General features: G+C 42.5%; 1 protein-coding gene across 13 annotated transcripts in view; it reads left to right on the top strand.

Annotated features, from left to right (window-relative positions):
• Positions 1-27,022, top strand: part of DLG1 (discs large MAGUK scaffold protein 1) — a 370,222-nt gene that overhangs the window by 57,072 nt on the left and 286,128 nt on the right. Inside the window, exon 1 of one of the 13 annotated variants that reach the window (XM_040349487.1) lies at positions 9,920-10,389. The exons of the other annotated variants lie outside the window; for them this stretch is intronic. Coding sequence (XP_040205421.1) covers positions 10,360-10,389 — 30 coding nt within the window. The 5' untranslated portion in view covers positions 9,920-10,359. Of the gene's footprint in view, positions 1-9,919; positions 10,390-27,022 lie in introns of those variants that run through there. 13 annotated transcript variants of the gene reach the window in all.

Genomic DNA, 27,022 nt, shown 5'->3' with positions numbered 1-27,022 from the left:
GCTCTGTATAGCACATGAGCGTTCAGCAAAGCCAATTGAAACAAATACACTGACACTTTTTTGTACCAGCGTTTGGACCTCCGGGCAATTAGGTACGGCGCCAACAACTGGTCATTGAGGTCCACCCCTCCCATGTTAAGGTTGTACTCGTGGATACAGAGGGGTTTCTCCACAACACCAGCCGCCGTAGGAATTTGGACTGCCGTGTCTGCGTGAAGCGTGGACAGAACGAAAACATTCCGTGAATCCCTCCACTTCACTGCTAACAAATTATTACACTGTAAGCAGGCTCTCTCCCCCCGATTAAGACGGGATTCTACAAGCCGTTGGGGGATGCCCCGGCGATTAGGTCGCACGGTGCCACATGCGCCAATTTCATAATCAAAAAGGTGACTAAAAAGTGGCACGCTTGTGTAATAATTGTCCACGTACAAGTGGTACCCCTTTCCGAATAAGGGTGACACCAATTCCCACACTATCTTACCAGCGCTCCCTATGTAATCAGGGCAATTCTCCGGCTCTACGTGACTGTCTTTTCCCTCGTAAACCATAAAGCTAGATGTATAGCCTGTTGCCCTGTCACAGAGCTTATACAACTTGACCCCGTATCTGGCACGCTTGCTGGGAAGGAATTGTTTGAATGACAAGCGGCCAGAAAACTTAACCAGGGACTCATCAACGCAGACAACTTGATGGGGATTATACAAGGCTGCAAACCGTTCGTTGAAGTGGTTTACGAGGGGCCGAATTTTGTAGAGCCGATCGAATTCAGGGTCTCCCCGAGGACGACAGAGTTCATTGTCACTAAAATGCATGAACCGCAAGATCTGCTCGTATCGTGTCCTGGCCATGGAGGCAGAGAAAATGGGCATATGGTGAACTGGGTGCGTGGACCAATACATCCGCAGCTCACTCTTTTTAGTAATGCCCATGATGAGGGAAAGGCCCAGAAAGATCTTAAATTCGGAAACCGTAATTGGCTTCCAATCTCTGGCAAGGGACAGCTGGGGATTAGCGGCGAAGAATTGACCAGCGTACAAATTGCTTTGGTCCACAATAGATCTATAGAGATCTTCGGTGAAAAACAGCGAATAAAAATCCAGTGACGTAAAATCAACTGTATTCACCTGAATTCCGGGTTGGCCAGTGAATGGGGGAAGTACGGGTGCTGCAGAAGTGGTGGGTACCCAATCAGGATTGGCGAATGCAGCAGGAAGGGCACTATGGGGACGGGCCTGTCTTTGTCGTCTTCTTCTTGGTGGCAGCGGGACACTACTCGTGCTTGCCACCTCTCCAGCTTGAACTGCACTTATGGGACTCGCCACGTCACCAAGTGTTACTGCAGTGCTGGATATATGACCAGGATGTACTAGGCCGCTGGTGCTTGCCAGTTCACCAGAAGGAATAGCGGCGCTAGTACTTCTCTCCTCCATACGAGAGCCCTGCGGTTCTTGCACCTCAGCGACAGCAGAAGATCGGGGTCTGGTACGCCTGACCCTAGCAGGGACCACTCCGTCGTCAGAGCTATCTGTCAGGGAGCCACTGTCGTCTACAGGATCGTATTCTGAGCAAGAATTTGACAGATGCGTGACCTCCTCATCACTATCTGTCAGGCTCATAAACAAGTAGGCCTCTTCATCACTGTACCATCGATTTGCCATTTTGGGCTCTAAATTTAGGGGTACAGTGGTGAGATTCACAGGCAAAAAAGCACCTGACCTGTTAGTGACCGAGTCAAGCGCTACCAAAAAAACTGTTAGCGATCGCAGAGATCAGGCCTGACTCTGCGAACGCTGCAGTTATGTGTTTTTGTGTTTTGTGTCAGTGATCGATCGATCGATACTGCACTTTGGTGGGCTGGACTGGGCGAAGGGGCTAAACGCAGGTGCTAGCAGGTATCTGGGCTGATCCCGCTAACCATGCGTTTTTGGGAACCCTAAACTGCAGGGGACGCTAGTATAGATCTGATCAGATCAAGTATCGATCCGATCAGATACTATACCACTAAAGGGAGGCGTATGGTGCGTGCGTGGGTGTTAGCGCTATTGGCCGCTGCCTGGGGCGACGCAGACCCTATCTGGCGCTAAAACCAAACTTTGATCACCCGCCGGGCGATCAGGGGGTTAAAACTTTATAGCAAAAAATATGGCGGGTGCCTTGATGCTATAAAAAATTAACTAGCTAAACTGCGTCACCCGTGACACCTATACTGTGATCACTGGTGACAGGGGGTAATGAAGGGGTTAAACCTTTATTGGGGGGGGGGGGGGTTAGGGGGGGTCCCTAGACTTTTTAGGGCCTAAGACTGATTACCCTAACACTTATTTTTGTCACTAATGACACAAGTACAGCGATCAAAAAAAAATCTGATTGCTGTACTGGGTGACACAGTGACAGGCAGTGAATGGGTTAATTTGGGGGGTGATCGGGGGGTGAATTGTGTGCCTACGTGACCTGGTGTCAGTGTAGTGTTGTGCAACTCACGGTTAGATGCTCTCTCCCTCTCGGTCTGGAACGGAAAGACCGACACGAGGGAGAGAGCAGTACTTCCCCTGCCAATGTTTACAAAACATTGCCAGGGGAAGACAACCATTGGTTAGAGCGATCACCAGGTCCAGGCCAGATTTTATTGGCCTGGACCTGGTGGTTGATCAGTTCTGCATCGAATCTGATCATCGGGAACGGCGGGGGGGCGCGCGCGCGCCCAATTTCCGTTCACGCGTCGGACGTCATATTACGTGATCTCGCCCAGGAGAGCCACCTTGTGGACGTATTTCGACGGTGCGCGGTCGGCAAGTGGTTAAAGCCCATGTCTAGCCCTAAATAGGAGCATGCAGTAAGTCTGACACAGTGTATATCAATCATGGTATATATAGTGTGGTACTACAGCGCTACTACTTCTGATTAACAAGGAAAAAAAAATAAAAAAAAATATATATATATAAACTAAATAATACAGCTGCAAACACAAAAGGTGTACAAAACCAAAAGTGATATGATAAAATATGTGTGTTGCGCTAATATTAACTTATTCCTAAGTGACACACTAAATAATAAGTGACATAAGGAAACAACCAGTGAAGTGCTAGAAATAAACAAAACAAGTCCTGTTTAAAACCAGCATACAATCTTCATGGAAAAAAGCAGCAAACCAGTACAAACACTGTCAGGAGGGAAGGCAAACACAGTCCTATGTTCATGGAGCATTCAGTGTGTTCAGACTTCACCCCCTAGATAGCCTATTCCTTCAGGGCAATGCAGCTCATATAAAAGGAAGGAAAAACAGATATGGTGCAAATAACGTTTGATCAAATGAAGGGAGAAATTGCAATACAGCGATTGCACTCACAGAAACCTCGATAGTATAAGGCTCAGCTGTAAAGTCAAAGAACGCTGCTCAGTGCTTCAGCGATCTCCTCAGGTGGACGGATCTCCCGTCGATCGCGTCACTCGGCTCCTCCCCCACGCGTATCGTCACTGGACACGTGACTTATTCATGGGTTGCCATGTGACCATGTCAGCTGTCTCTTTATACAGGCTGGCAATGGAGGCAAGAGCGGAGGGTGGATCCTTCACATCATTGTCGGCTGACTTATACAGTTTTTGACAAAGATTAATGTGAACATCACAAGCTTTTAATACAATAATAAAAAACATTTAAAACTTTACTTATAGTTTAAAAATACCTATTTAAGATAGTATAATAAAATACTGGCTCAAAATACTAAAAAACCACTGCGATCTATGATACACTGCCTCCAGTGGTAGAAATAATAAAAACAACGACAAATACCTATTTGTCTAGAAAGACAAGGAATGAACAAAAACCATCACCCCCCCTAGTGGGTGATAATATTAATACATGAAAATACACAATAATAGTATATAAAGACACTCATGTAAACAACTTGTAAAAATTAATATGTGCTATATTCATAGTTTGACCAATGTGGTGCATGGGCCAATAAATACAACCAGGAGCAGATGGCCACTCTACTCATGATCCATACTCGTACATGAACACATACTAAATAATGAGCCAATACATAGCAAGAAATAAAAATAAAATATATATATAAATGAATATATTTAATCCAAGAATAAACGCCTATATTAAAAATCTGCGATGAAGCAATTGAGATCAAACTCAATATTGAGGCCATTAGGGGCCAAAGTGACCATCTCATGTATCCACCGAGATTCGCACTTACTGAGCTCCCTAACTTTGACTCCCCCTCCAGTGGGGTATGTACTTATCAATGGCCCAAAATTTGAGTCCTCTTGGGTCTTTATTATGGCACTGTTCGAAATGTCATGAAACATTGTGCTCCACACAACCTTTCTCAATGTTTTGTACGTGCTCCCTTATTCGCTTCCACATCGATCTTTTTGTGCGTCCCACTTATTGCAATAAACATGGGCACTGGAGCACATATACAACTCCCTCAGTCCTGCATGTTATTAGCTTTTTAATTTTATATTCTTTTTTAGTCACATTGGATGAAAAACTGGAACATTTTTGTCCGTTTTGATCTGTTTTCCTGCACGCAAAACAGCGTTTACAGGGAAAAAAAACGTTTCCTTGCCAAAAGGTCAACTTATCGGCTTTGTCCGGTGGGTCTGGGACACTTTTTTCCACCAAATCTTTGTAGGGGCTCTTCGGTATACCACTTTGGGTGCAACAGGTAGTACACTTTGAAGTTGCCTATCAGCTTTAAGAATCGGCCAATATTTTTTAAATATAGATTCAAGTTGCCTGTGTTGCACATTGAAATTTAAAATAATTGGTGGTACTTGTTCTAAATTTACAGTCTTTTTATGTAGAATAAGGTTCTCCCTTGGGATATTCTGGACTTCCTTAATTTTTTCCTGGATGAATTCATCGCTGTAGCCCTTTTGCATAAACTTGGTACCTATGAGATTAGCCTGATCTAGGAAAGTACTGTTGTCCGAACAATTTCTCCTAATCCGCGTCATTTGTCCCTTTGGTATATTAATCAGCCATGGTTCGTAATGACAGCTATCTGTTGGGATGTAGCTGTTACGATCCACTGGCTTGAACGTTTTTGTACTGATTCTCTGATTTTCCAAAGAGATTTCCAAATCTAGGAACTGGATAGTCTTGTCACTGATTGTATAAGTGAGTTTTATATTTTTCCCATTCTCATTCAGTTTGTCAAAGAATTGTTTCAGTGAGGTCTCATCACCTTTCCATACCACTATGCAGTCGTCTATAAATCTTATATAATACCAAAGATTCCGGTATATCAGCATATATGGCTGTCTCCTCCCATTTCGACATATAGATATTGGCGATACTTGGTGCATATTTTGCGCCCATAGCTATTCCGTTTAGCTGTCTAAAATACTCTGATTTGTGCCAGAAGTAATTGTGTTGCAAACCGTAGGCTAGACTCCTCAAGATGAAACGTTTTTGCTTTGACACCAGATCGCTAAATTTATTTAAAGCCCATTTGGACGCATCAATGGCCTCCTTATGATTGATCACTGTATAAAGTGAGGCCACGTCTGCTGTGGCAAGCAGATAAGTATCACAAGTATCCATATTAATAGATTCCAAGATCTGTATGAGATGTTTTGTATCCCTTAGATACGCTCGGGTTTTGGGCACCAATGGTTGCATGAAACGATCCACGTATTCACCCAACCTAGAGTTAATGGATTGGATTCAATTTATAATGGGTCGCCCAGGAGGTTTTTGGGCATATTTGTGTATCTTAGGTATTGTGTATATAATGGGTACCCTGCATGTGTCTGGTACCAAGTACTTGTATTCTCTCTTATTCCGGACACCTTTTTGTCTTCCTCTATATACCAGATCAGACAATTCTTCTTTATAGTCTCCTGTAGGATTTCCTCTAAGTTTGATATACGTGTTGGTATCTTTTAGTTGATTGTCCATGGCTTGCCAAATTTAAGGCTCTGTTTACAACTAGGTGTTATGGGGCATTTTTCTGCTCTAAGCAGAAGTGTGTGTTTTTTTTTTTTTTTTTTTTTGTGGATGATGGCTTCTTTCTTTTTCTTTCTTTTTTCTTTCTTTTCCATGTTTTGAAGAGGCCAGGGTGTTCATAGCCCAACTTCAAACAGCTGTGTTTAACCCATTCCCACTAGATTAAAGCGCTTTTTTTTTTTTAAATAACAAACATGCCATACTTACCTCCACTGTGCAGTTCGTTTTGCACAGAGTGCCCCTGATCCATGTCTTCTGGTGTCCTTCAGCGGCTGTCTCTCTGGTCCTCTCCGCAATTAGTCACCACAGTCATGCGAGAGCTCGCATGGTGGTCACTAATTGCGGGCGCGCTCCCGTGATACAGCGAGCGGCCATAGCCGCTCACTGTATCACACGGCCCTGCCGTGTCATGGATGTGATTGACGGCAGCGCCAGCCAATGGCTGCGCTGCTCTCAATCAGCAGCCAGGCTGAGCGGCGAAGAAGATCGCCGGACCGCGCGCTGGACTTTTTAGGGGTCAGGTAAGTGTAGGGGGGGCGGGCAGTATCAGATGTTTTTTCACCTTAATGCATAGATTGCATTAAGCTGAAAAAACATTTTGCTTTACAACTCTGACTCCTTTCACACTGAGGAGCTTTTCAGGCAATTTAGTCACACTGGTAATGGGGGGGGGGGGGGGGAGTCCTGCAAGCAGCATATTTGGGGTGCCCATTGAGACGCTTTCAACCCTTTATTTGGGGTTAAACGCACCCTGCTCCTGTCCGCAAAGCGGCTCTGCAATGCTGCTAAAACGAGCAGCGCTTTACCGTGACTGCGGGGCGGTCTTGGTGTGAAAGGACTCTAAAAAAGTGCTAGAGATAATGAGTATTCTAGTGGCGATTTCTTTTTTTTTTTTTTTTTTTTTCAATCCTGCTCAAGACTGTGTTTTTATTTTAATAAAGTTATACTTGCTCTGCTGCGTGCAAGGATATTGCCTCCTCAAGTCTCCTGCTGTCTTCCAAGTGCCCCTTAAAGCGGGAGTTCACCCATTTATTTATTTTTTGATCTTTTCCCCTTAGATTCCTGCTCGTTTTGTCTAGGGGAATCGGCTAGTTGTTTTAAAATATGAGCCGTACTTACCGTTTTCGAGATGCATCTTCTCCGTCGCTTCCGGGTATGGGTCTTGGGGAGCGGGCGTTCCTTCTTGATTGACAGTCTTCCGAGAGGCTTCCGACGGTCGAATCCATCGCGTCACTATTAGCCGAAAGAAGCCGCTCTATACTGCGCCTGCACACCGACGTTCGGCTTCTTTCGGAAAATCGTGACGCGATGGATGCGACCGTCGGAAGCCTCTCGGAAGACTGTCAGTCAACATAGGAACGCCCAGTCCCGCAGCTCATACCCGGAAGCGACGGAGAAGATGCATCTCGTAAACGGTAAGTACGGCTCATATTTTAAAACATCTAGCCGATTCCCCTAGACAAAACGAGCATCCATCTAAGGGGAAAAAGTCATATATACGGGTGAACCTCCGCTTTAAGCAAGCTGTCTGCTGAGTGGGCACTCGTGCAAAGGCACTCCTGAGCCGGCTGTGTGTGCGTTTGTAGACAAACAGCACAGCTTGGTCCTACCCCCTGCTCCCTCCTCACAGGATTTGACTCCTAGCAGTAGTGTGTCACACGAGGAGAGCAGGTCTGCAGCTGTGGGACAGTATTGAATAGAGAGAGAGCTGGGGTAAATGTTAGGGGTTGAGGGAAAGCAAGTATTGGAATGTTTTTTTTTAAAAAACACTTCCCGCCCGGTTAATAGCAAATTGAAGTCCAGGAAGTCCGGGAAGTGATTTTGTTATCCTGACTGGACGTCGTGTGGTGTCAGTCTCCTGCAGAGGCTCTTTACCACGTGATCAGCCGTGTCCAATCACAATGTAAACAGAAAGAGCCGCTGATTGGCTTTTCCTCACTCGCGTCTGACAGACGCGAGTAGAGCCGATCGGCTGCTCTCCTGACGGGGGGGTGGGGGGTCTGGGGGGGGGGTCTGTGCTAATAGTTTATCAGTGCAGCCACCCCCTCTGATCCCACACAGGGCCACCAGTATGCTGCCCAGGACCACTAGGGATGGGCATCCACACTAGACCACCAGGTATGCCCCCTAGACCACCAGGGAATGCCAATCTGTGCCAAGGCAGCTGTCAAGTAATGCCCAGGCAGCTGGCAACCAGTGCCCACCCAAAATTCCTGCCAGTGCAGCCAGGGATACCTATCAGTGCCCATCAGTGAAGGACAAAACTTAATTACAACATTTTATAACAGAAAAAAAATTTACTTTCATATTTTTTTTTTTATTTGCATAGCAAATAAAAACCCCAGAGGTGATCAAATACCACCAAAAGAAAGCTCCATTTGTGGGAACAAAATAATAAAAATTCTATTTTGGGTACAGTGTAGCATGACTGCGTAATTGTCATTTAAACAGCGACAGCGCAGAAAGTTGAAAATTTGGCTTGGGCAGGAAGGGGTGTAAGTGCCTGGTATGGAAGTGGTTAACCTTAGAATGATTTTAAAATAAAAAAAAATCTCTTTTGCATTTAGTTTAGAGCTCGTTTAGCTGGGCTTCTCCTATGGGTCACACTAGTGCGATTTTTTTTTTTTTTTTTTTTTTGGCACTCCTGTGACCCGTTTCCAGACTGAAGTCCGCTCTCTGCTGACATCACGGGAATGGAAGTCGGGATCTGCCAGGTGCCTGGACTGATGCCTGTCATAGCCTCTCCGCGAGCTGATGAGAAACTGAGACGGCCGCTCCCCCACTCCTCTACAGCTCAGCGCTCAAATGAGTGAGGAGGAGCAGAGAGGAGAGCTGCTGACTGACAGCAGCTCTCCGCTCAGGGAGTTGTGAGAACCAAGCCATCAGCGATGTTCGGTTGCTCGGTTTTCATTGCAGAGGTGGCAGGGGACCGATGCAGCATCCACCTAGGTAAGTATGATGGGTTTAAAAAAATAAAAATAAATGCTTCTCTTAAATTGCTTTGCTCTGTTTTACAAATAAAGCATCATCCCGCAGATGGCAGTATGTACACAGCTTTGGATGCTTGGCAGTTGGCACCGGAAACTCACACTCCCAGCTTGATTCGCGACTCGCGCACATGCAGTCCACTATTTTTGCTCTTGCAGAATGTGGAGTTGCGTGTGAAATTAAACTGCACGTGTGTGGGTAGAGAACAAAGCTGCGCATGGTCGTTCGTGAGTTTCTGGGGCCATACATCCAACACTGGGGTACGTCCAGCCATCTGCAGGATGGAGTGGGCAGACAATAGCAGTATCTGAAAATGTAAGCATTTATTTTGGGAAAAAAGAGCTCAGCATTTTAGTGTATTTAAATGATTTAAATGATTTAAAACATTTTTGCTTTTTTATTAAGTGTTCTACTTACCTGCTTGTTTGGTAGCAGCAGGAGCAATTGGCTGTCAATCTCCCTGTGAGGAGGGAGAGAGCCACTGCAGTTGGGCATTCAGATTGGACAGAGAATGAATTTAAAGTTTTAAAACCTTCTGCCTTTAGAACCATTTAAGAACTCTGGAATGCATTGGGACTTTTTTTTATTTTATTTTTTTGCAAAAGTGCATAAAGGTGAACTAAATATTTTTTAACATGTGTAGAGCTGAGCCCAGGTTATTGGTTGTAAGTTTTTTTATTTATTTTTTGTTAAATGCATAGACTTCTTGTGTCAAGCATATTGTATAGCGTATTTTCTTATGTAATTACAATGACTTCTTTAGTCATTTTGATACTTTGAATCTTCCGTTGTGACTTGTGGTGATCCAAGCTCCCCTCCTCTGTAGTTACAACATGGAATATTCCATTCATTCTGGCCAAGAAAGTCATTGATTTTCAGACTGCAGAAGCTAGAATGGTCAAATGCTGATCTTTACATATCCTGGAGTAGTTTTCTGTCTGTGCTTCTACTCTAGTAAAAAGGCGTTCACCTTTTTACGGAAGATGCATTATTTATCAGAATGTGTTAGATCACAGTTTGTTTTATATGGTGTTTCAGCAAATGACTCACTGTGAGCATCATGTCTTAAAATCTGTGAGAGGAGGAATTAATGAAGTAGCGTTTAAACTGCTGTGGAATAAACCCTGGAATATTACTTTCTGTGGGATTTTCAAGCTCTTTAATCATAGATAATGAAAAATAGATGAGCGCCTTAAGAATTGATCATTCTCTGTTCCAGGGGCTGCTGGCTTCTTTAATTTTTTATTTTTTCCTTTTAATTTTGTACACCTTAACCTTTTCACTGGACAACACTACTTGATGTGCTGCTTTTTCTTTTCACGGTCATGCGATTTTTGGATTGATTTGTGATTTTTGGTGTTTAGCTATGCAACTATTATTTTGTTGATTATGTATGAACCATGGACTGTCTGTGCATTGTGACTACAAAGGTAAGCTGTAAAAGTTTTTTTTTTTTCTCTCATATGTTTACCAATTTCTATATTGTCCAAAAAATTGTGTGTGTGTGTATATATGTGTGTGTGTATATATGTGTGTGTGTGTGTGTGTGTGTGTGTATGTATATGTATGTGTATATATATATATATATATATATATATATATATATATATATATATATATATATATATATATATATATATATACACATACACACTTATTATACATATAGAGAGAAAACCTTAAAGCCAAATGGTCCTAACTGAAGGTGGCTGCCACTTACAATTTAAGCTTAACCTTTCCTTCTGTGTAAGTTGGAAGGCTTGATAATGTAGTGTACTGTATATTTTAAAATCTGGTGTGTATACTTTTTCTTACATCATTTAAGTGTTTAGATATATGCTGTTTATTGGCTGTCCTTTTTGAAATATTTCTTGGAAATGACTACGGTAACTTTTTTTTTTTTTTAATTAATTTTTTTCCTTTTCAATCATAATTTTGGCTCCCTCTTGTGACACACTTTAAATTTGCTGCAGCAAAATAATATATACATTATTGAATACAGAGATAATTATTTTTATATGTGACAAAATGTGTCTACCGTTCATTTATGGGTGAGCTGTTTGTATTTAACATAATTTGGATATCATTATAATTATTATTATTTTTTCTGTGCTCGGGTCTAGATAAATTGGTTTATAGATTTTTTTTTTTTTTTTGTGCTAGCCAACTTAGCCTTGTGTTTTCTGTCTGCCAGTCGGAGAATGTTTGTTTGTTTTGGAGCTCAGGACTGCCTTGCGTACCTCCATGCTGTGGCATGTACTGGTCATCCTTGCACTAGTGTACGCTATGCTGCTTGTATATTATGAGCATTTCATAATTGTTGTACTGAATGCTTTTATGTACTAAATGGAAAGCTAAAGTAAATATAGTGTATATGTAGGCTGTAGGTATCATTTTTTGTAAATTTGTAGTTTGCTTCCAGTTTATTTTATCATTTAAAAAGCAAGCATGACCTGATCCAGATGGTTTTATTGTAAGCCTTTATTAAAGTGACACTATAATATCAATAATATCCTTATCCTCCAAACAATAATCCAAATGCATCCACTACTTAATAACCATGTAAACTATTTTTCATGAACTTGTTTGTTACTGTGTTTTTCTGCCTGCTTGTAAAGTTCTCCTCCCTTTTCTCCCTTACTTATGTCTGTCTGAAACAAGCAGTACATGTTGGTAAAGCCCGTTCACACCTGAGCGATCCAAAATTGCAGGTCGCTTGTGCAATGGCATTAAGTCTTACCCACTTTTTCTGACACTTGTATTATAAGTTTTTTTTTTTTTTTCCCTTTAGGTACTTAGTCAAGTAATTGCCAGACCATTGTTCATATTTTTTTTACGAACAATCTACTGACTGGAATGGTACCAGCTGATTGGAGCACCAATATAAAAAAAAGGGGGCGATGCATCCCTTGAAAATACAGACCAGTTAGCCTAACGTCAATAGTATGCAAGCTCTTGGAGGGGATAAGGGACTATATACAAAATTTTAGTAATAAAGATGGTATTAGCAGTAATCATCGAATTGCCACACCAATCTATTACCTTCTATGAGGCAGTAAGCTGCCATCTAGATAAAGAAGGGCCCGTAGATGTGGTGTATCTGGATTTTGCAAAAGCATTTGATACAGTTCCCCATAAATGTTTACTGTACAAAGTAAGGTCCATTGGCATGGACTATAGGGTGAGTACAAGGATTGAAAACTTGCTACAGGGGTGAGTTCAGAGGGTAGTTATCAATGGGGAGTACTCTGGTTCAGAGTGGAAATTGTGATCCCCCAGGGTTCTGTCCCTGGACCAATTCTATTTAATTTATTCATAAACGACCTGTAGGATGGGATAAACGGCTCAATCTCGGTATTTTCTAAACTAAGCTGGGCAATAACTTCTCCACAGGAGGTGGGAACATGCACACAAGTTGACACACAGGGGGTTTGAATGACTATTCAAGGTAACCATCCACCCCTGCAAATATGTTTTGCTTGTAATTATTTATTTGTGTGTATGTATGTGTGTGTATATATATGTGTGTGTGTGTGTGTGTGTGTGTGTGTGTGTGTATGTATATATATATATATATATATATATATATATATATATATATATATATATATATATATATATATATATATAAATATATAATACACACACATACTATCTATCCTGGCAGACCATTGCAGCTTTCATCCAGTGCTGCACTGACGTTTCTGGATTCTGAGTCATGGGGAAAGCAAATGAATTGTCAAAGGATCTGCAGGAAAAGGTAGTTGAACTGTATAAAATGGGAAAAATATATAAAAAGATATCCAAGGAATTGGGAATGTCAATCAGTTCAAACTCCAGGTAGACCAACTAACATTTCAGCCACAACTGCCAGGAAAATTGTTCGGGATGCAAAGAAAAACCCACAAATAACTTCGGGTGAAATACAGGACTCTCTGAAACGTGGTGTGGCTGTTTCAAAATGCACAATCAGAGGAACTTGAAGAAAGATGGGCTGCATGTTCGAATCGACACAAATGCCACAAAGTATCCAAATGTTTGGCAAGATGAAGTATGTAGTATGTTATCAAAAAATATTGGAGGAACATTTGCATTCATCAGCCAGGACATTCCAACATGACAATGATCCAAAACACAAGGCCAAGTTGACCTGTCATTGGCTACATCAGAATAAAGTGAAGGTTCTGGAGTTGCCATATCAGTCTCCTGACCTCAAGATCATTGAGCCACTCTGGGTAGATCTCAAATGTGCAGTTCATGCAAGACAGTCCAAGAATTTACAGGACATTCAAGAAGAATGGGCAGCTTTGCCATTTGAGAAGATAAAGAGCCTCATTTACAAATGCCACAAAAGACTTCAAGCTGTCATTTATGTTAAAGGGGGCAATACACTGTCTTAACTGGGGTATGTAAACTTTTGATCAGGGTCATTTTGGGTAGTTTCTGTTGCCGTTTTGATTTTAAAAAGAGTAAACGCAGTTGATTGATTGGCTTCAGCCAAACGCTAACCATGAGTGAAAGGAAAAGTTTTTGCGTTATCACTAATTCTCTGAAAAATGGGCAAGAAATTATAAATTCTGCCAGGGTATGTAAACTTTATGAGCACAACTATGTATGTGTATTCATAGACTGCATAAGGTTAAACCTTCAACCTTTATACTTGCCATAATACTTGCATAAGTCCGATCTCAATCCAGCGGTGTGCACCAGACCCGAGGCTCTCCCGGTCTCTCTCCCGATTCGCTCCCGCTGCTGTCAATCCCAGCCAATAAAGGGGGGGGGCTGAGCCATTCTTACTGTTTTGGACACAGACCTGGCTCGGAAGCAAGCATGCATGGGTGCTCCCACAGCATACGGCTTGCTATTGGCTCACTCAGCAGGGGGTAGGGGCCCAGAGCGCCGGCAAGGGACTCGTGAAGAGGATCAGGGCTTATCTTCTGTGCAAAACCACTGCACAGAGCAGGCAAGTATGACGTGGTTATTTAAATTTGTGTGTGTGTATATTATGTAAAAAAAAAAAAAAATATATATATATATATATATATATATATATATATATATATATATATATATATATATATATATATATATATATATATATATATATATATATATATATATATATATATTCTCTTTACATATTACACACACATATATATTATATTCAGGGCTCGCCAAAAACCTGGCGCCCAGGGAAGCTTAGGCCTGCAGAAGGCCGCAAAGCCGCGGCCTCAATTACCGGCCGGAACGTGGCGCGATCGCAGCGGGCCTGTGCCCACCGGTAATTGAGGCCGCGGCCTTCACAGGGGGAAGATTTGGCCTGCAATTGAGGCCACGGCCTTCTGCAAGCCTAAGCTTCCTTCTGTGATATGGCGCCATCTTGTGGTGGCAGTTGGAATTACAAGTAGCAAAACAGCAGTTCTAATGTGGTTTTCACTGCCATCTCCCTCTATTTAGAACCCCCCAAACATTATATATATTTTTTATTCCAACACCCTAGAGAATAAAATGGCGGTCGTTAAAACACTTTGTCAGACCGTATTTGCGCAGCGGTCTTACAAGTGAACCTTTTTGGGGAAAAAATACACTTTTTTTAAATTAAAAAAGAAGACCACAGTAAAGTTAGCCCAATTTTTTTTTATATTGTGTGAGATAATGTTACACCGAGTAAATTGATACCCAACATGTCACACTTTTTTAGCTGGCTCCTAGATTCCAAGCAAATTTGTCAAATTTTATATGTATGTATGTATATATATATATATATATATATGTATATATATATATATTTAGTTTTCTTTACAAACGCTTTAAACCCTATTGTGTTTGTAGCCCAGCAAACTTGGGCTCCATTCACACCACATCGTTCTGTTTTGAGGACAGAAGCGCTGCAGTTCTACCCGTGATTTTGAATCAATGCAAATCACCCTTGCGTTCCCTGTTACTTAGCATGGCACCAAATTGTGGAGCAAATCTGTTGCGATTGTCACCCGCAGAATTGCAGGAAAATTATGCAAAAATCGCGATTCTGTTTGCGCGTTTTTACCGCGATTCATTGGGCGACATTGTGCTGTGATTTGGTACCATTCAAAATAGCAGGGATTGTTTCTCCCAGGGCGGTCGTCTCCCGCATCGATGTCTTAATCGCCAGCGGTTACCTGCTGAAAACAAGATTCTCTTCCCCTGATTCTGCCTGATACTTTTTTTTTAGCGCGTGACTGGTGGCACGGGAGAGGACAAAGCTATTTTTTAAATAAAGGACTGTGTTTTGTTTTTACATTTCACTGCAGACCCCAACAACCATCGGCCAAGGTTGTCTGTAAGAGGCCCTTGTCCCCATCAACATGGGGGGGGGGGGGGCGGGGTGGAGGTGCTTTGGGCGGGCAGACCCCCATGCCACAAAGCACCCAACTCCCATGTTGCGGGCTTGTGGACTAGTATAGTTCAGGAAAGGGGTGGGCGACGGGGGGACGCTCGCTCTTTTACACCCTTTCCTGACCTACCGGGTTTCATGCTCGGATAATGGTCTTTTTTATTTTTTTATTTTTTTTCACATTTTGGCGTGGGGGTGTCCCCTCCAAATCCATACCAGACTGTAGGTCTGTGAATTAAAATAAAATATATAGATATCTATCTATCATTTTAATGGTCTCTTAAATCGTGGTTTGATTCTGCCACGCTTTTAGCATGACCAATCACACTGCAATTACGTAAACCAAATTCTTCTTTTGGGCTACACGTGCCAGAATTTTTAGGTGTCCTTGAAATTAATGGCACATGAACATGCTGATGTGCAATTTGATATTTTAACGGCATGTTTTGAAATCGCATGCAGGATGGTTATGTATATACATTTGTTTCCTGAACTGATTTGCCAGTTGAAGAAAAACTCTTGTCAGAGCTAAGGCAGGCAAGGCCGTACACGGTGTGAATGTCCACAGGTTGCATAAAAGAAGTGCTGACGGAGTCCCTCCTCCCGAGCAATTGTCTGCTCCCAGCAGGGGGGGCGGGCGGAGGTAGCCGACCCCGCTGGAAGAAGGCGATTTATTGATGGTTGCTATAGGAGCCGCTAGCGATAACCGCAAGAGAATCTGTCAGGCTGGTTGTACCCAAGTTGATTGATCAACTTGGTACATTTAGCCTGCCCATAATGGTTTGAATCTCGGTGGAGATTATGGCCGGCCTAATTTTTTAATGATTTTAATGATTCCAAGGTCTGGTTATTTTTCAAACAAAGTTTCTCTATAGCTTTGTCCCAGCTTCTGTCTATATAGTAGAAATGATTTGAATGGCAAAGTCTGCACAACCACTTTTACACGCTTGACAATATGCACAACCCACCCAGCAACGTCATGCGTCCTGGGTATACCTGTGCCTTTTGGGTGCCCAGGACTTTCTTGTTATGGAGGTTTTCAAGAGGGAAAGGGTCTGAAGACATCAGCAGGTTGCAGAGGTGACATGTGCGCACACATACACTGGCACCAATACACTGTGTGGCAGTGGTCTGTAAAACTGGTCTGGTGGCAATAGGGAACCCTGATTCTAGCTACACTGGTCTGGCAACACTGCGGCTGATGTGGGGGCGCTGAGCGCGGACAGTGTGTGTGTGTGTTGGGTTAGATTGTCATTGGAATTGAAATCCTTTTAATTGTCAGGATTGCCTTTCATTCATGACTTGTTTACTATTGCAATGCTATGATTGGTCTATTGGCTATCGCATGGTACAGGGCTGCTGTGATTGGCCCTGTACCATGTCATCACCGTGACCAGTCAGTTCACAATAGTAAAGAATTCTTACTGGTGAACATGTGGTTGCTGTGATTGGTCACAAGGCTCATATGGTACCTTGGCCAGCTGGTGTCTTGGTACCGATCGCTCTGCTGTGTCCAGTGGGCACAGTGGTAGCATGATTCTCCAGCTGCGTGCCTCAGGCGTGCAGATGCGAGGATGCCCTATTACCTCCTCCCAAAATAAGCGTGCAACCACCCGGCTATATGGTTAAAATAAGCTGGCCAGGAAGTCGTTAAAAAGAGCCTGTCATCTGCACCATATACTATCATAATGGGCTTGTTGGTCTTATCGTGGCAGTAAAGTTTTCTCTGTTCAGGTCCAATGGGAGTGGTTTCATAATTATCAGCTGCTGGGCTCTAGTGAGGAAAGTTGCTGGGCTTGCATACCTTTAGACATGTTACTATTTGGAGTATCTCGCCAAAAATCTAATTTTTGCTGCAGGTGATGCCTGGAAATGGCTCTTGCACTGGAGATGAAGTATTAAACCAAAAATGTACTTGTCAGGTTAGGTATCAAATTCCTGGGCAACCATGAAAAGGACGCCCTATTAAAGGGTCACTAAAGGAATTTTTTTTTTTTTTAGCTAAATAGCTTCCTTTACCTTACTGCAGTCCTGGTTTCATGTCCTCATTGTTCGTTTTTGCTTTGATGTTGCTGTAAATCCTCTCTGTTCTGGACACTTCCTGGTTGTTTCCTGATCACCACAGTACTGGGAGATTTCTCACTGTGGTCACTAATCAAGGAGGTGTGATTACTGTGTGTAAAACGAAACTGGATTGGTGCTGAGGAGTTTTAGACAAAGTATCACTGCTCTCTATTGGCTGACTGCCCTCTATATTGGCTCTCTGTACATCAGAGAACCAGCAAACAACCGCAAAAACGAAACTAAACTGCAGGCACATTATATGATTGGTTTTTATCTATTTTTAATCATTTTTAAAAGGAATCAGTTAACTATTATGTCTCTATACCCTGTCATTTCAGCTAAAAAAAAAAATTCCTTTAGTGACCCTTTAATGTGTAAAATATATCCAAAATGTTTTGCTGCCCTCTGCAGGATAACTATGCTTAGTTTGCTTTCAACATTGTCATTCTTTTTTTTTTTTTTTTTTGTATTCTCCAGTTTTTACAAAATTGTGATAGATGGCCATGCTTTATATTGCTATGATTGCACTAAAAGTATTTTGCTCATTCTTTTTTTCGTTAATATGTGACTTGGTCAGTGGGTTAAAGCTGTCATTTCATGTGATTGCATAAAGACTAAATCCTTCAGCCTGGTTGTAAAATATGTTTACATAGTTTGTATCTTAACCACTTCCCGCCCGCAGTATGTCATATGATGCCTGTAGCTGCAAGCATCATTTTAGGATATTCTTTTCTTCCAGCGATTCTGTGCACCGTAAGAACAATCATAGCGGCAGCTGCAGTTAAAAAGCATCAGATATGTTTTTTTTTTTTTTTTTTTTTTTTTTGATTTGATGCTTTTCAGCCTGGAGGAGAGATGTGGGGTCTTTCAATGAAGAGGACACCATTCATATTACAAGGGATGTTTACATTCCTTTTAATCGGAATAAGTGATAGTTTTTTTTTTTTAAGTGTAAAATTAAAAACAATTACAATATGTTGGGCATCTATTTACTCAGCGTAACATCATCTTTCACATTCTACAAAAAACTTTACTATTGATTTTTTAATTCCTGAAACGTAAAAAAAAAAAAAAAAGCGTTTGAAAAATTGTTGCACAAATACCTGATTCCAGTGGAAGTAAAGAATCACCGCAGTAGCCCCTACTACAGTAATCCTCTGGCTTCTGGGTTCCATGCCCTGCCTTGCCATTTTCTCACTAAATGTAAAGCATTCTTGGTTTGGACATAGGACTGTCAATCTCCAACTTGTCTAATCATCATGCAAGTTGGAAGAATTCAGCTTTAAATGACAAATTGAAATAAACTATGGTACTTTTTCTTTAACTTTAGAAATGTATTCAGGCTAGCACTCCATGTGCATGTGATGAGAGGTAATTGGACCAGAATTTGCTGTGCAAGGATTCTCTGACCAGGTGTGAAACTGACTTGGCAGGGTTGTAAACTGTATTTGTCACCTTTTTATTTCTCATAATTTTTTTTTTTTCCTCAGGGTGGCCATACATGGGGGGAAATGTTTTTATTTATTTTTTTTCTCCTGTAACCACAGGTTGCAGGAAAGAAATCCACTTGATTCCCCACATCAACGCAGATAGTGTTGACAGGAGTCCTTCTCGTCGAGCCATTGCATTCTCTCAGTGGTGGAAAGCAGCTCAGTTTGAAAGGGGTCTAAAGGATACGTTCACCTTTTGGAGCATGTTACACTTAGGTAGGGTGTAACATGCTCCAGCACAAGCCTGCGTGGGCAGTATTTTCTGTAAAGCCTTTACAGAGCGCAGGAAAGCCTTTACAGAGCGCAGGAAAGCCTTTACAGAGCGCAGGAAAGCCTTTACAGCAAGTGTTGGCGAGTGGATAAAGTCCTTAAAGGAGAAGTCTAGGCTGAGCTTTTTAGTCTGGGCTTCTCCTAAGGATCACAGGAGCGCAATTTGTTTTGCACTCCTGTGACCTGTTTTCCTCATAGAGCGGGCTGAAGTCCGCTCTCCGCTGACGTCACTGCCATCAGTCGGGGCAGCGTGTCATCCAAATTCCAAGTCTGGATCTGCCAGCTGCCCTGGTTGATGGCAGTCTCAGCGATTCACTGGGTTCTCGGTGCAGAGATGGCTGGGGACAGATGGAGCATCAGTCTGATGCTCCATCCATCGCGGTGAGTATGAATCTAAAAATAAAATAAAACCCATACTTTTCTTTTAAAGCTCTGTCGTTTTGGTGCTGAACCCTCATGCCACCTTTAATGCAGTATTAAACCATTATATTATTGCAGCTTACCAATTATTGAATGTGGCAGCTGCATTCGTTTTTGTTTTTAAGGCTTTTTTTTAGTTTTTACATTTTTTTTTTCTTACCTGGTGATTATGCCAATAAGTCTTCCAAAAGAACAGATCTCCTGTAGATGTTGCAGTTAAGTGTTGAGACAAACAATTTAACACTGATATGGTTGCTAATTTATGTACAATCCTTATCCTAAAAGAAATAAAGGTTTTTGCTGTAACTGTTTAACAAGTGTTACCAGGAGAGTATGGATTCTTTTTGTTGGTGTATTACCTAGACTGACAGTCCTGCTATCCAAAGTGGTCTCTTACTCTTTCATCCAGTGTGTTACTGGCCAGATCACCATGTCTGAACAGAGGGGGGGGGGGGGAACGCTGTCTGTTTTTAACAAGTTTCGATTTAGAAAGTCTGCCAGGGTGTTGTCTATACCTTTCAGACTGACGGCTGAGATGGACCTGATGTTTGGTTTGGCCCGTGTCCGTATCCTCTCTGTCGGGCCCATTAGGTGAGGGGACTTTGTTCCTCCATGTCTGTTAAGATATGCCACGGTTGTGGCGTTGTCTGACTGGACTTGGACATCTTTGCACCAAATAGCTGCTCAAAATAACCTTGGGGCCTTCTCTACAGCTTTTAGCTCCCTCATGTTTGAGGCTTGAGATCAGTGGGAGTTTCATTACCCCTGTGATCCCCACCGGGTTGGTTTGCCTCCTTCAGTGTAGCAAAGACGATTGAGCCACCGCAAAGCAATTTTTTGACCGATTCCAGGGACATCGGGCTGCCACCTCACTAGGCCAGAGGGTGATTTTGTAGAGGCCTCATGAGTAGTTGCGCCCAGGTGATGGCCAGAATGGAGGACGCCATGACTTCAGCCACAGGATTCTCCTGGCTGAGCTAATTAGGGCTGTCGTTGGTTAAACTTCCACTGAGGTGTCTGCTATAAAGGCTGCTGCTCTGGTTAGTGTGGGGATGGTCTTAACCCTTCCCTCGGCATGTCCCCTTCCAGCAATTCTTGCAGCTGAGTTAGCCAGGCTAATGAGATATGAGCAGTGCATGTATACGCGATTGCCAGATTTAGGTTCGCCGCTCCTGCTTCTAATGCTCTTCTTCTTTCTTCTTGTAGCAGCGCTTCTATTTTCTTATCCATGGGGTCATTGAGGGTCCCTGAGTCCTCAAAGATCTTGGAGAGGGAGGCATTCACCTTTGAAACATTTTGCCCAGGTTTGTGCGTCTTCCTCAGTGAAGGGGAACCTGCGCTTAACTGCGGCCGGCGTTGAGAGCTTCTTTTCCAGTTTTTACTATTCCTTTTTGACTGTCTTTTAAGGTCTGGTGTACCGGGAATGTTCTCCTTTTTTATGGGTTGTAGGCTCTTGTACATTTTGTCATGCAAGAAGAGTTTTGTGCTTTTTTTTTTTTTTTTTGTTCCTTGATGCCCAGGAAGGACGCTGATTGGCGGGAGGGAGGTATTTAATTTACAGACGTGGGGACAGAACTGCGATCCAGCAGACGGTCTGGATACCGCAGTGGCTCCCCTTGTCTATCTACAAATTTGGTAACTTTCTTTCTTGGCACTGTGAGAAGCGAGAGGCTGCAGCTTTGGATGTCAGGCCGGGGCCCATTGTTTTCATACAAATTCTTTAGATGTCTTTGAAGATCAGTCTTGTTTCTGGCTAGTTATCCAGCACAGTGATGAGGATATTGCATATTATTTTTTTTAGGTACACCGATGCCATCTTGTGGTTAGTTACCAATTATACTAATATAACATTGCACACAATATCCTGTGCGAAAGGTCACGAATGCCAGCACGGCTGATCTTTCAAAGATTTGAATACAGCTAATATTAGCTTATTGTTTCCCCCCCTTGTTAATATACATTATAAGGAGAGGAGCATTTATAACCAACTCTATACTATCTATTTATTCCAATCAGACCACTCTTTTTTTAGATTGATTTTGTATACTTCAGTTGGGCTTTCGGACCCAGCATCTGATAGCTGCAATGCCTCAGTAATTGGATCCCTCATTATATATAGTTAACCCCTGCATTATATTTATTTCTATTGCAGAGGGTACTAGGTACAGCAGCACAATTCCTCTACCGCAGTTCACTACTGTAAGGTATTCCAACTTCTTAAACTGTAGTCCCCCTACCAATCCTTGTGGTATATACTCTAATTCGAATATACTATATTACAGGGCCCAGTGCAGGTTGACTCCAGTAGTGAAAAAAAATATGCTGCGCTAAGTGAACAATTACAAAAAGCAGCAACTAAAAAGTGATATACATACAAAATATACGATGGAAAAAATGTAGTTGCGCTGTTATAAAGTATATAAACAAATTACTACAATAAGTGGTAATAAACAAGTGGTAATGAAACACACAAATGAAACTATAACAATTGTGTTTAATATTAAGTTCAGTGAAAACACAATTGGTGCAAAATCTTCTAGGGGTTAAAAAATTTAAGAAAACCACCACCAAAAGTGAAGACAACATCAGGAATGCAGGCTTACCAGATGGCAAGCAAGGATAGCTTGTGGCTCTAAACCCCAGCCCGGGCCTTTAACATAAGCTGCAGCACTCACCAATGAAGGCAATCAATGAATCCTCAAGACACGGATGTTCCCAGGCAGATGGAATACTGAGAAAATAATAGGGACTCACAATAGTGAAATACCATAAAAGTAGTATCAAATTTAATGAGATAAACACTTGCAAGAAAACGATTGTAAGATCAGCATATAAAATAAAGCCGGCCGAAGCGCGTTTCATTACACAAATAACGTCTTCTGGGGCGCGAACGGACGGCTTTATTTTATATGCTGATCTTACGATCGTTTTTTTTTGTAAGTGTTTTTTATCAAATTACATACTACTTTTACGGTATTTCACTATGTGACTGCAGGAGGCACATGCCTTGCTGCTGGTCCTTGCCCTTTTCTCTTTTGAGGCCTTTGCATGCAAATGGGCACAATGGAACCCGAGTGAGATAGGCGGTTGCTGTGCCCAAATGTGTGACGTTTGGGGTATGGTCAAGACCGAGGTGACCCTGGAGTGCTCTGGCTTACTTTGGAGCTTTCCTGATTCACAGGATCTGCAGGGCAGGGTGTTGAAGTGTCCAACATGGTCAGCCGCAAGAAGGCACGGCCCAGTGCCCTTTTATCTGCTTCCTCCTCCAGCCCCGCCCCCCAGCTGACCCCATGCAGGTTGGACACATACCTGCATCATTTTGAAGCTCCCCTGGTGTGCTCAGAGTTTGCTTTTTGATTTTGTTAGCGATTTTTATTTATTTTTTCCAATTTTGCTCACGCAGCGAAACAGAAAGTGGTCACCTGCCGGGTGTGGTTTTCGATCGGAAGACACCACCGCCTCTACGAAGATGGCCACCATCTGGAATTTGGGACGCAGAGGCTGTAAATTATGCAGCGTTTTTGGCCCAACCGCCATTTTTCTACACTCTTCCATGCTGCTACAGCGACTGGGGATGATCGGTGCAGTGCCGATCAGCTGGGGGGGGGGGGGGTGGTTGCAGATTCCCGTTGGGGACGAAACCTTAGGCAAACAAGCCTTGCTCTGGTGATGCCGACCACCTAGTCCCCTGCAACAAGCACAGGGACTTTCAAGAAAACAACAAATTGGTGTGGGTCCAGAGAAAACACACATAACTGAAGCACGCAGGTATGGCAGATACATTTATAATGGTGGACAATTATGTTTCTGGTTAGAGGTGGGAGGAGCCTATCCCTCAGATGCTGCACTGGAAGACGATTGGAGAAAAACTTTTAGCACCATAGAACAGAATTGTGTATGGAGAATTGAACACTGGAAAGCATAAAAATTGTAAATCAACCCTGTTAATACCCCTCCTCTACTCGGCATGCCACATGTTTGTTTTTTGCTATGGTCCTAGGAGGAATAGACTTTTTTCTTTTAGCTCTGTTGAGAGAAAAGCCTTTTTATTTTTCAGGAGGGATTTTTTTTCCAGCTTCAATCAAGATTCCTCACTACATGTTGTATGAGCTGGTCTTTACATGGTAACTTTTTGGATCTGCTTTTTCTAAGCCTCACTTGGGAGTGCTGTACCCAGATTCCGCTAGCCTGGATGCTGCCTTTAAGTTCTGGGCTCTGTATTTACAGACCTTCATGTACTGGAAAAAATATCGCTGTCCCTTTGTCCCAGAGCTTCAGTGAGGAAGCTGACTGGCTCAGAAGTGTGGTGACAGTGGAGGCATCAAAGGCTGGATAGGGACAGCCAAAGCTGGATGTGGCCCCAGGGCTCTCCAGGCCCAGAGGAAGACATTGATTTTTGCTTGCTTGAGGGTTTTACAGCTTAATATTCTGACCACATGTTACGAAATGATTTCATCCTCTGACGGCCCCATGCGCCCAAAGGTGATTCGTCAATCGTTCACATTCTGTGGATAGAGGAATTTGTGTGTTTTTTTTTTTTTCTTGTTTTAGTCCATCGGCTGACCGAAAATAACTTTTCTGCAACAAAAGTCAGATGATATTAGGAAGTTGAGGCCCCCCCTGAAAATTCATCTGTGGTCCCTTTTCGGAAGGGAAGTTGACAGGTGTCCGGGAGGCGAAACGTTGGAGGTACTACCTGCTGAATGTGACATTGGGTTTCATTGTGGCTGTGGCATGTATACAGCACTGAGCAGTTTTATACCCTTTAAAGGGGTGGTCTAAATCAGTAAAACTTCTGCTTAACCCTCTGCTTTTATCATTCACCGTCCACTTCTGTGAACGATCCCCAAAGCCAGTTTCAGTGCTGTGCTGCTTCCTGGCCAAAGCACTGGTGTACCTGTGGTTTTTCAAGCTGTTAACTCGTGGTTTCTCAGACTTTTTTCTATTTGATTGTCAGTTTTTGGTGTGTTTTTCTGAAATTGTTTTAAAAGTCCTGCATGCTGTATCTGTTGGTGTGCTTTTAGAATATGCACCAAAAGCACTCCATATGATAAGTCTACAGTATAGGAAACTGGGTACCACTGCGCTGCTGTGAAACTGGCCTAAGGGCTGATTTGCACAGGACTACATCTGGTGTGAATCTTATTTTATTTATTTTTTTGCATTAAAAACATATGGACAGTGTTTAACATGGATTCCAATCCTAGTTTCAGCCAGTGCAGTCAAAAGTTGAACATGTTGCATTTGTTTCTGTATGGAACATGGCAAAATGCATATGTCTTCAATTAAGATGACAGAAAAGGGGGGCGGGAAATGCATTGGAACATGTCAAAATGCATCAAGAGTGCATTTGCATTACTGCATCTGGAATGCTGAAACTGTGATATCAACCGGTCTGAAGTGTCAATCCTTTGTTTGAAGCACTAAGCTTACCTGGTCTGTATGAAATGAGATATGAAGGGTATGGTTCCATCAATAGTTATTATACTGCAGTATACATAATATTGAGATCATTTGTCACTGACAGGTGTGCTTACAATGATCGGCTTTTATTAACCACTTCCATGCCGGACCTATTCTGGCACTTCTCTCCTTCATGTAAAAATCATCTTTTTTGCTAGTAAATTACTCAGAACCCCCAAACATTTAATTTATGCAACTTTAATAAGACCCCACATCCCTCCTCCAGGCTGGAAAGCATGAGATTGGGAAAAAAAATTCACGATCTCATGCTGACAGCCGCGATCGCGGCTTTGTTTACTTCCGGTAACCCGGGCGTGATGTCATAATGTCGCACCTGGGCCTCCGACGGTCATAGAGATGACTGGTGAGCTTCTGGTCACCGGAAATCTCTATCGTCGTGATAGAAATTCTTTCTCCGGACCCCTGATGACCCCCCCCCCAAAAAAAAACAAAAAAACAATGATTGCTGTAACTGCAGAGTGAGCTTCAGTTTGTTGGTGTATCTAAATATGACAGACTGACAATACTGCTGTCCAACAGTGCTTCTTCAGAGTGAGGGCACTTTAATAATACAGGGGGTGTGTTACTGTCCAGATTACCAGGTTAAAACGGGGGGGGGAAGCCTTAAAGAAAACTAATGCTGCCACTGCCTCTAATTGGTAAGCTGCAATATATTCCATTTTTGTTTTTGGATTGAACCCCTTCCTTATGACGGTACACGTGTGGCCTCATTGAAGTGACCTTTATCTATAGGGGTGCGTGTGTGTGTGTATCTGTCTTTGTACTGGGAGCATACTCCTAGGACAGAGATTGGACTCTCAATGGGAGAGGTGACCCCTGATTGTGGTTCACCTCTGATTGGCTAACGCTGTGATTGGTCACTGTGCAGCCCATCCCCGTGTTTTCTTTACCTCTGAATGGAGTAAGAGATACAATTGTATCTTTCTTTTTTTGCAGGGTTCACATTTGGCTGTAACCACCCACAGCCAAATTGCACTGCTCTTATGGGACATGCAGAGCTGCCATTCATTCTGAATGGCACCCCCACGCATCTCAGCCAGCCAGGGTACATGCACCTTTTTTTCTGCAGGAAACGCAGGCACAGCAGCCCATTCAAATGAATGGGCTGCAATGCCTGAGCCATTAGCCCACACAAGTGTGAACCAAGTCTAAATGAACAATTGTGTAGAAAAAAATAGCTAGATTAAGGTTTAATCTAGGTCCATGACAGGGCTAGTGTTTGTGTCAAGTAAGGGTCAAATGTCATGGCCAGTATGTTTTGTACAGCATTTTTTATTTTTAATTAGTCTGTGTCGGTGTGTTTTTTAATTATTATTATTATTATTATTATTATTATTATTATTATTATTATTATTATTATTTTTTTTTTTAGGTAGGATGAGAAAAAATAGCAAAATTTAGACTATGTTTCTGGTCTGTACTACAGGTACAAACTACTACAACATATGGTCTATGGCCTATGCTATGGCCAGGAGCAGGATAATTCATTTTGTGGTGTTCTCTGGCGATAGGTTATGGTCGTAGCAAGCAATACACAGCTAAATAAAATTAAAAATGTATTTTGGGCCAGTTTTCCTTTTTGGTAATGAAAAAAAATAAAAAAAAAATACGGCGATATTGGTTACCATTTACCACCAAAAGAAAGTCCAATTTGTCCTGGGGGAAAAAAAGACATGCCACTAAACTGCCCTACTAAAACTCACCAATGACTTACTAACTGCTAAAACCAGTGGCCAGTACTCCATACTCATACTCTTGGACCGCTTTACTGCCTTTGACACAGTTGACTGCTTGCTCTTCCTCAGCAAGCTCCACTACCTTACCCTCTGTGATTCTGCTTTATCCTGGTTCTGCTCCCACCTATCTCAGCGCCCTTTCAGTGTCACAACTCCATCTCCTCTTCCTCTTTCTGTTGGGGTACCCCAAAGCTCCATCCTTGGGCCCCTCCTGTTCTCTCTATAC

The sequence above is a fragment of the Rana temporaria genome, chromosome 4 (genome assembly GCF_905171775.1).
Source record: "Rana temporaria chromosome 4, aRanTem1.1, whole genome shotgun sequence".
In the NCBI taxonomy this organism is placed as follows: Eukaryota; Metazoa; Chordata; class Amphibia; order Anura; family Ranidae; genus Rana; species Rana temporaria.
The sequence above is the reverse complement of the archived record's forward strand: the minus strand, read 5'-3'. Positions and strand labels throughout refer to the sequence as shown.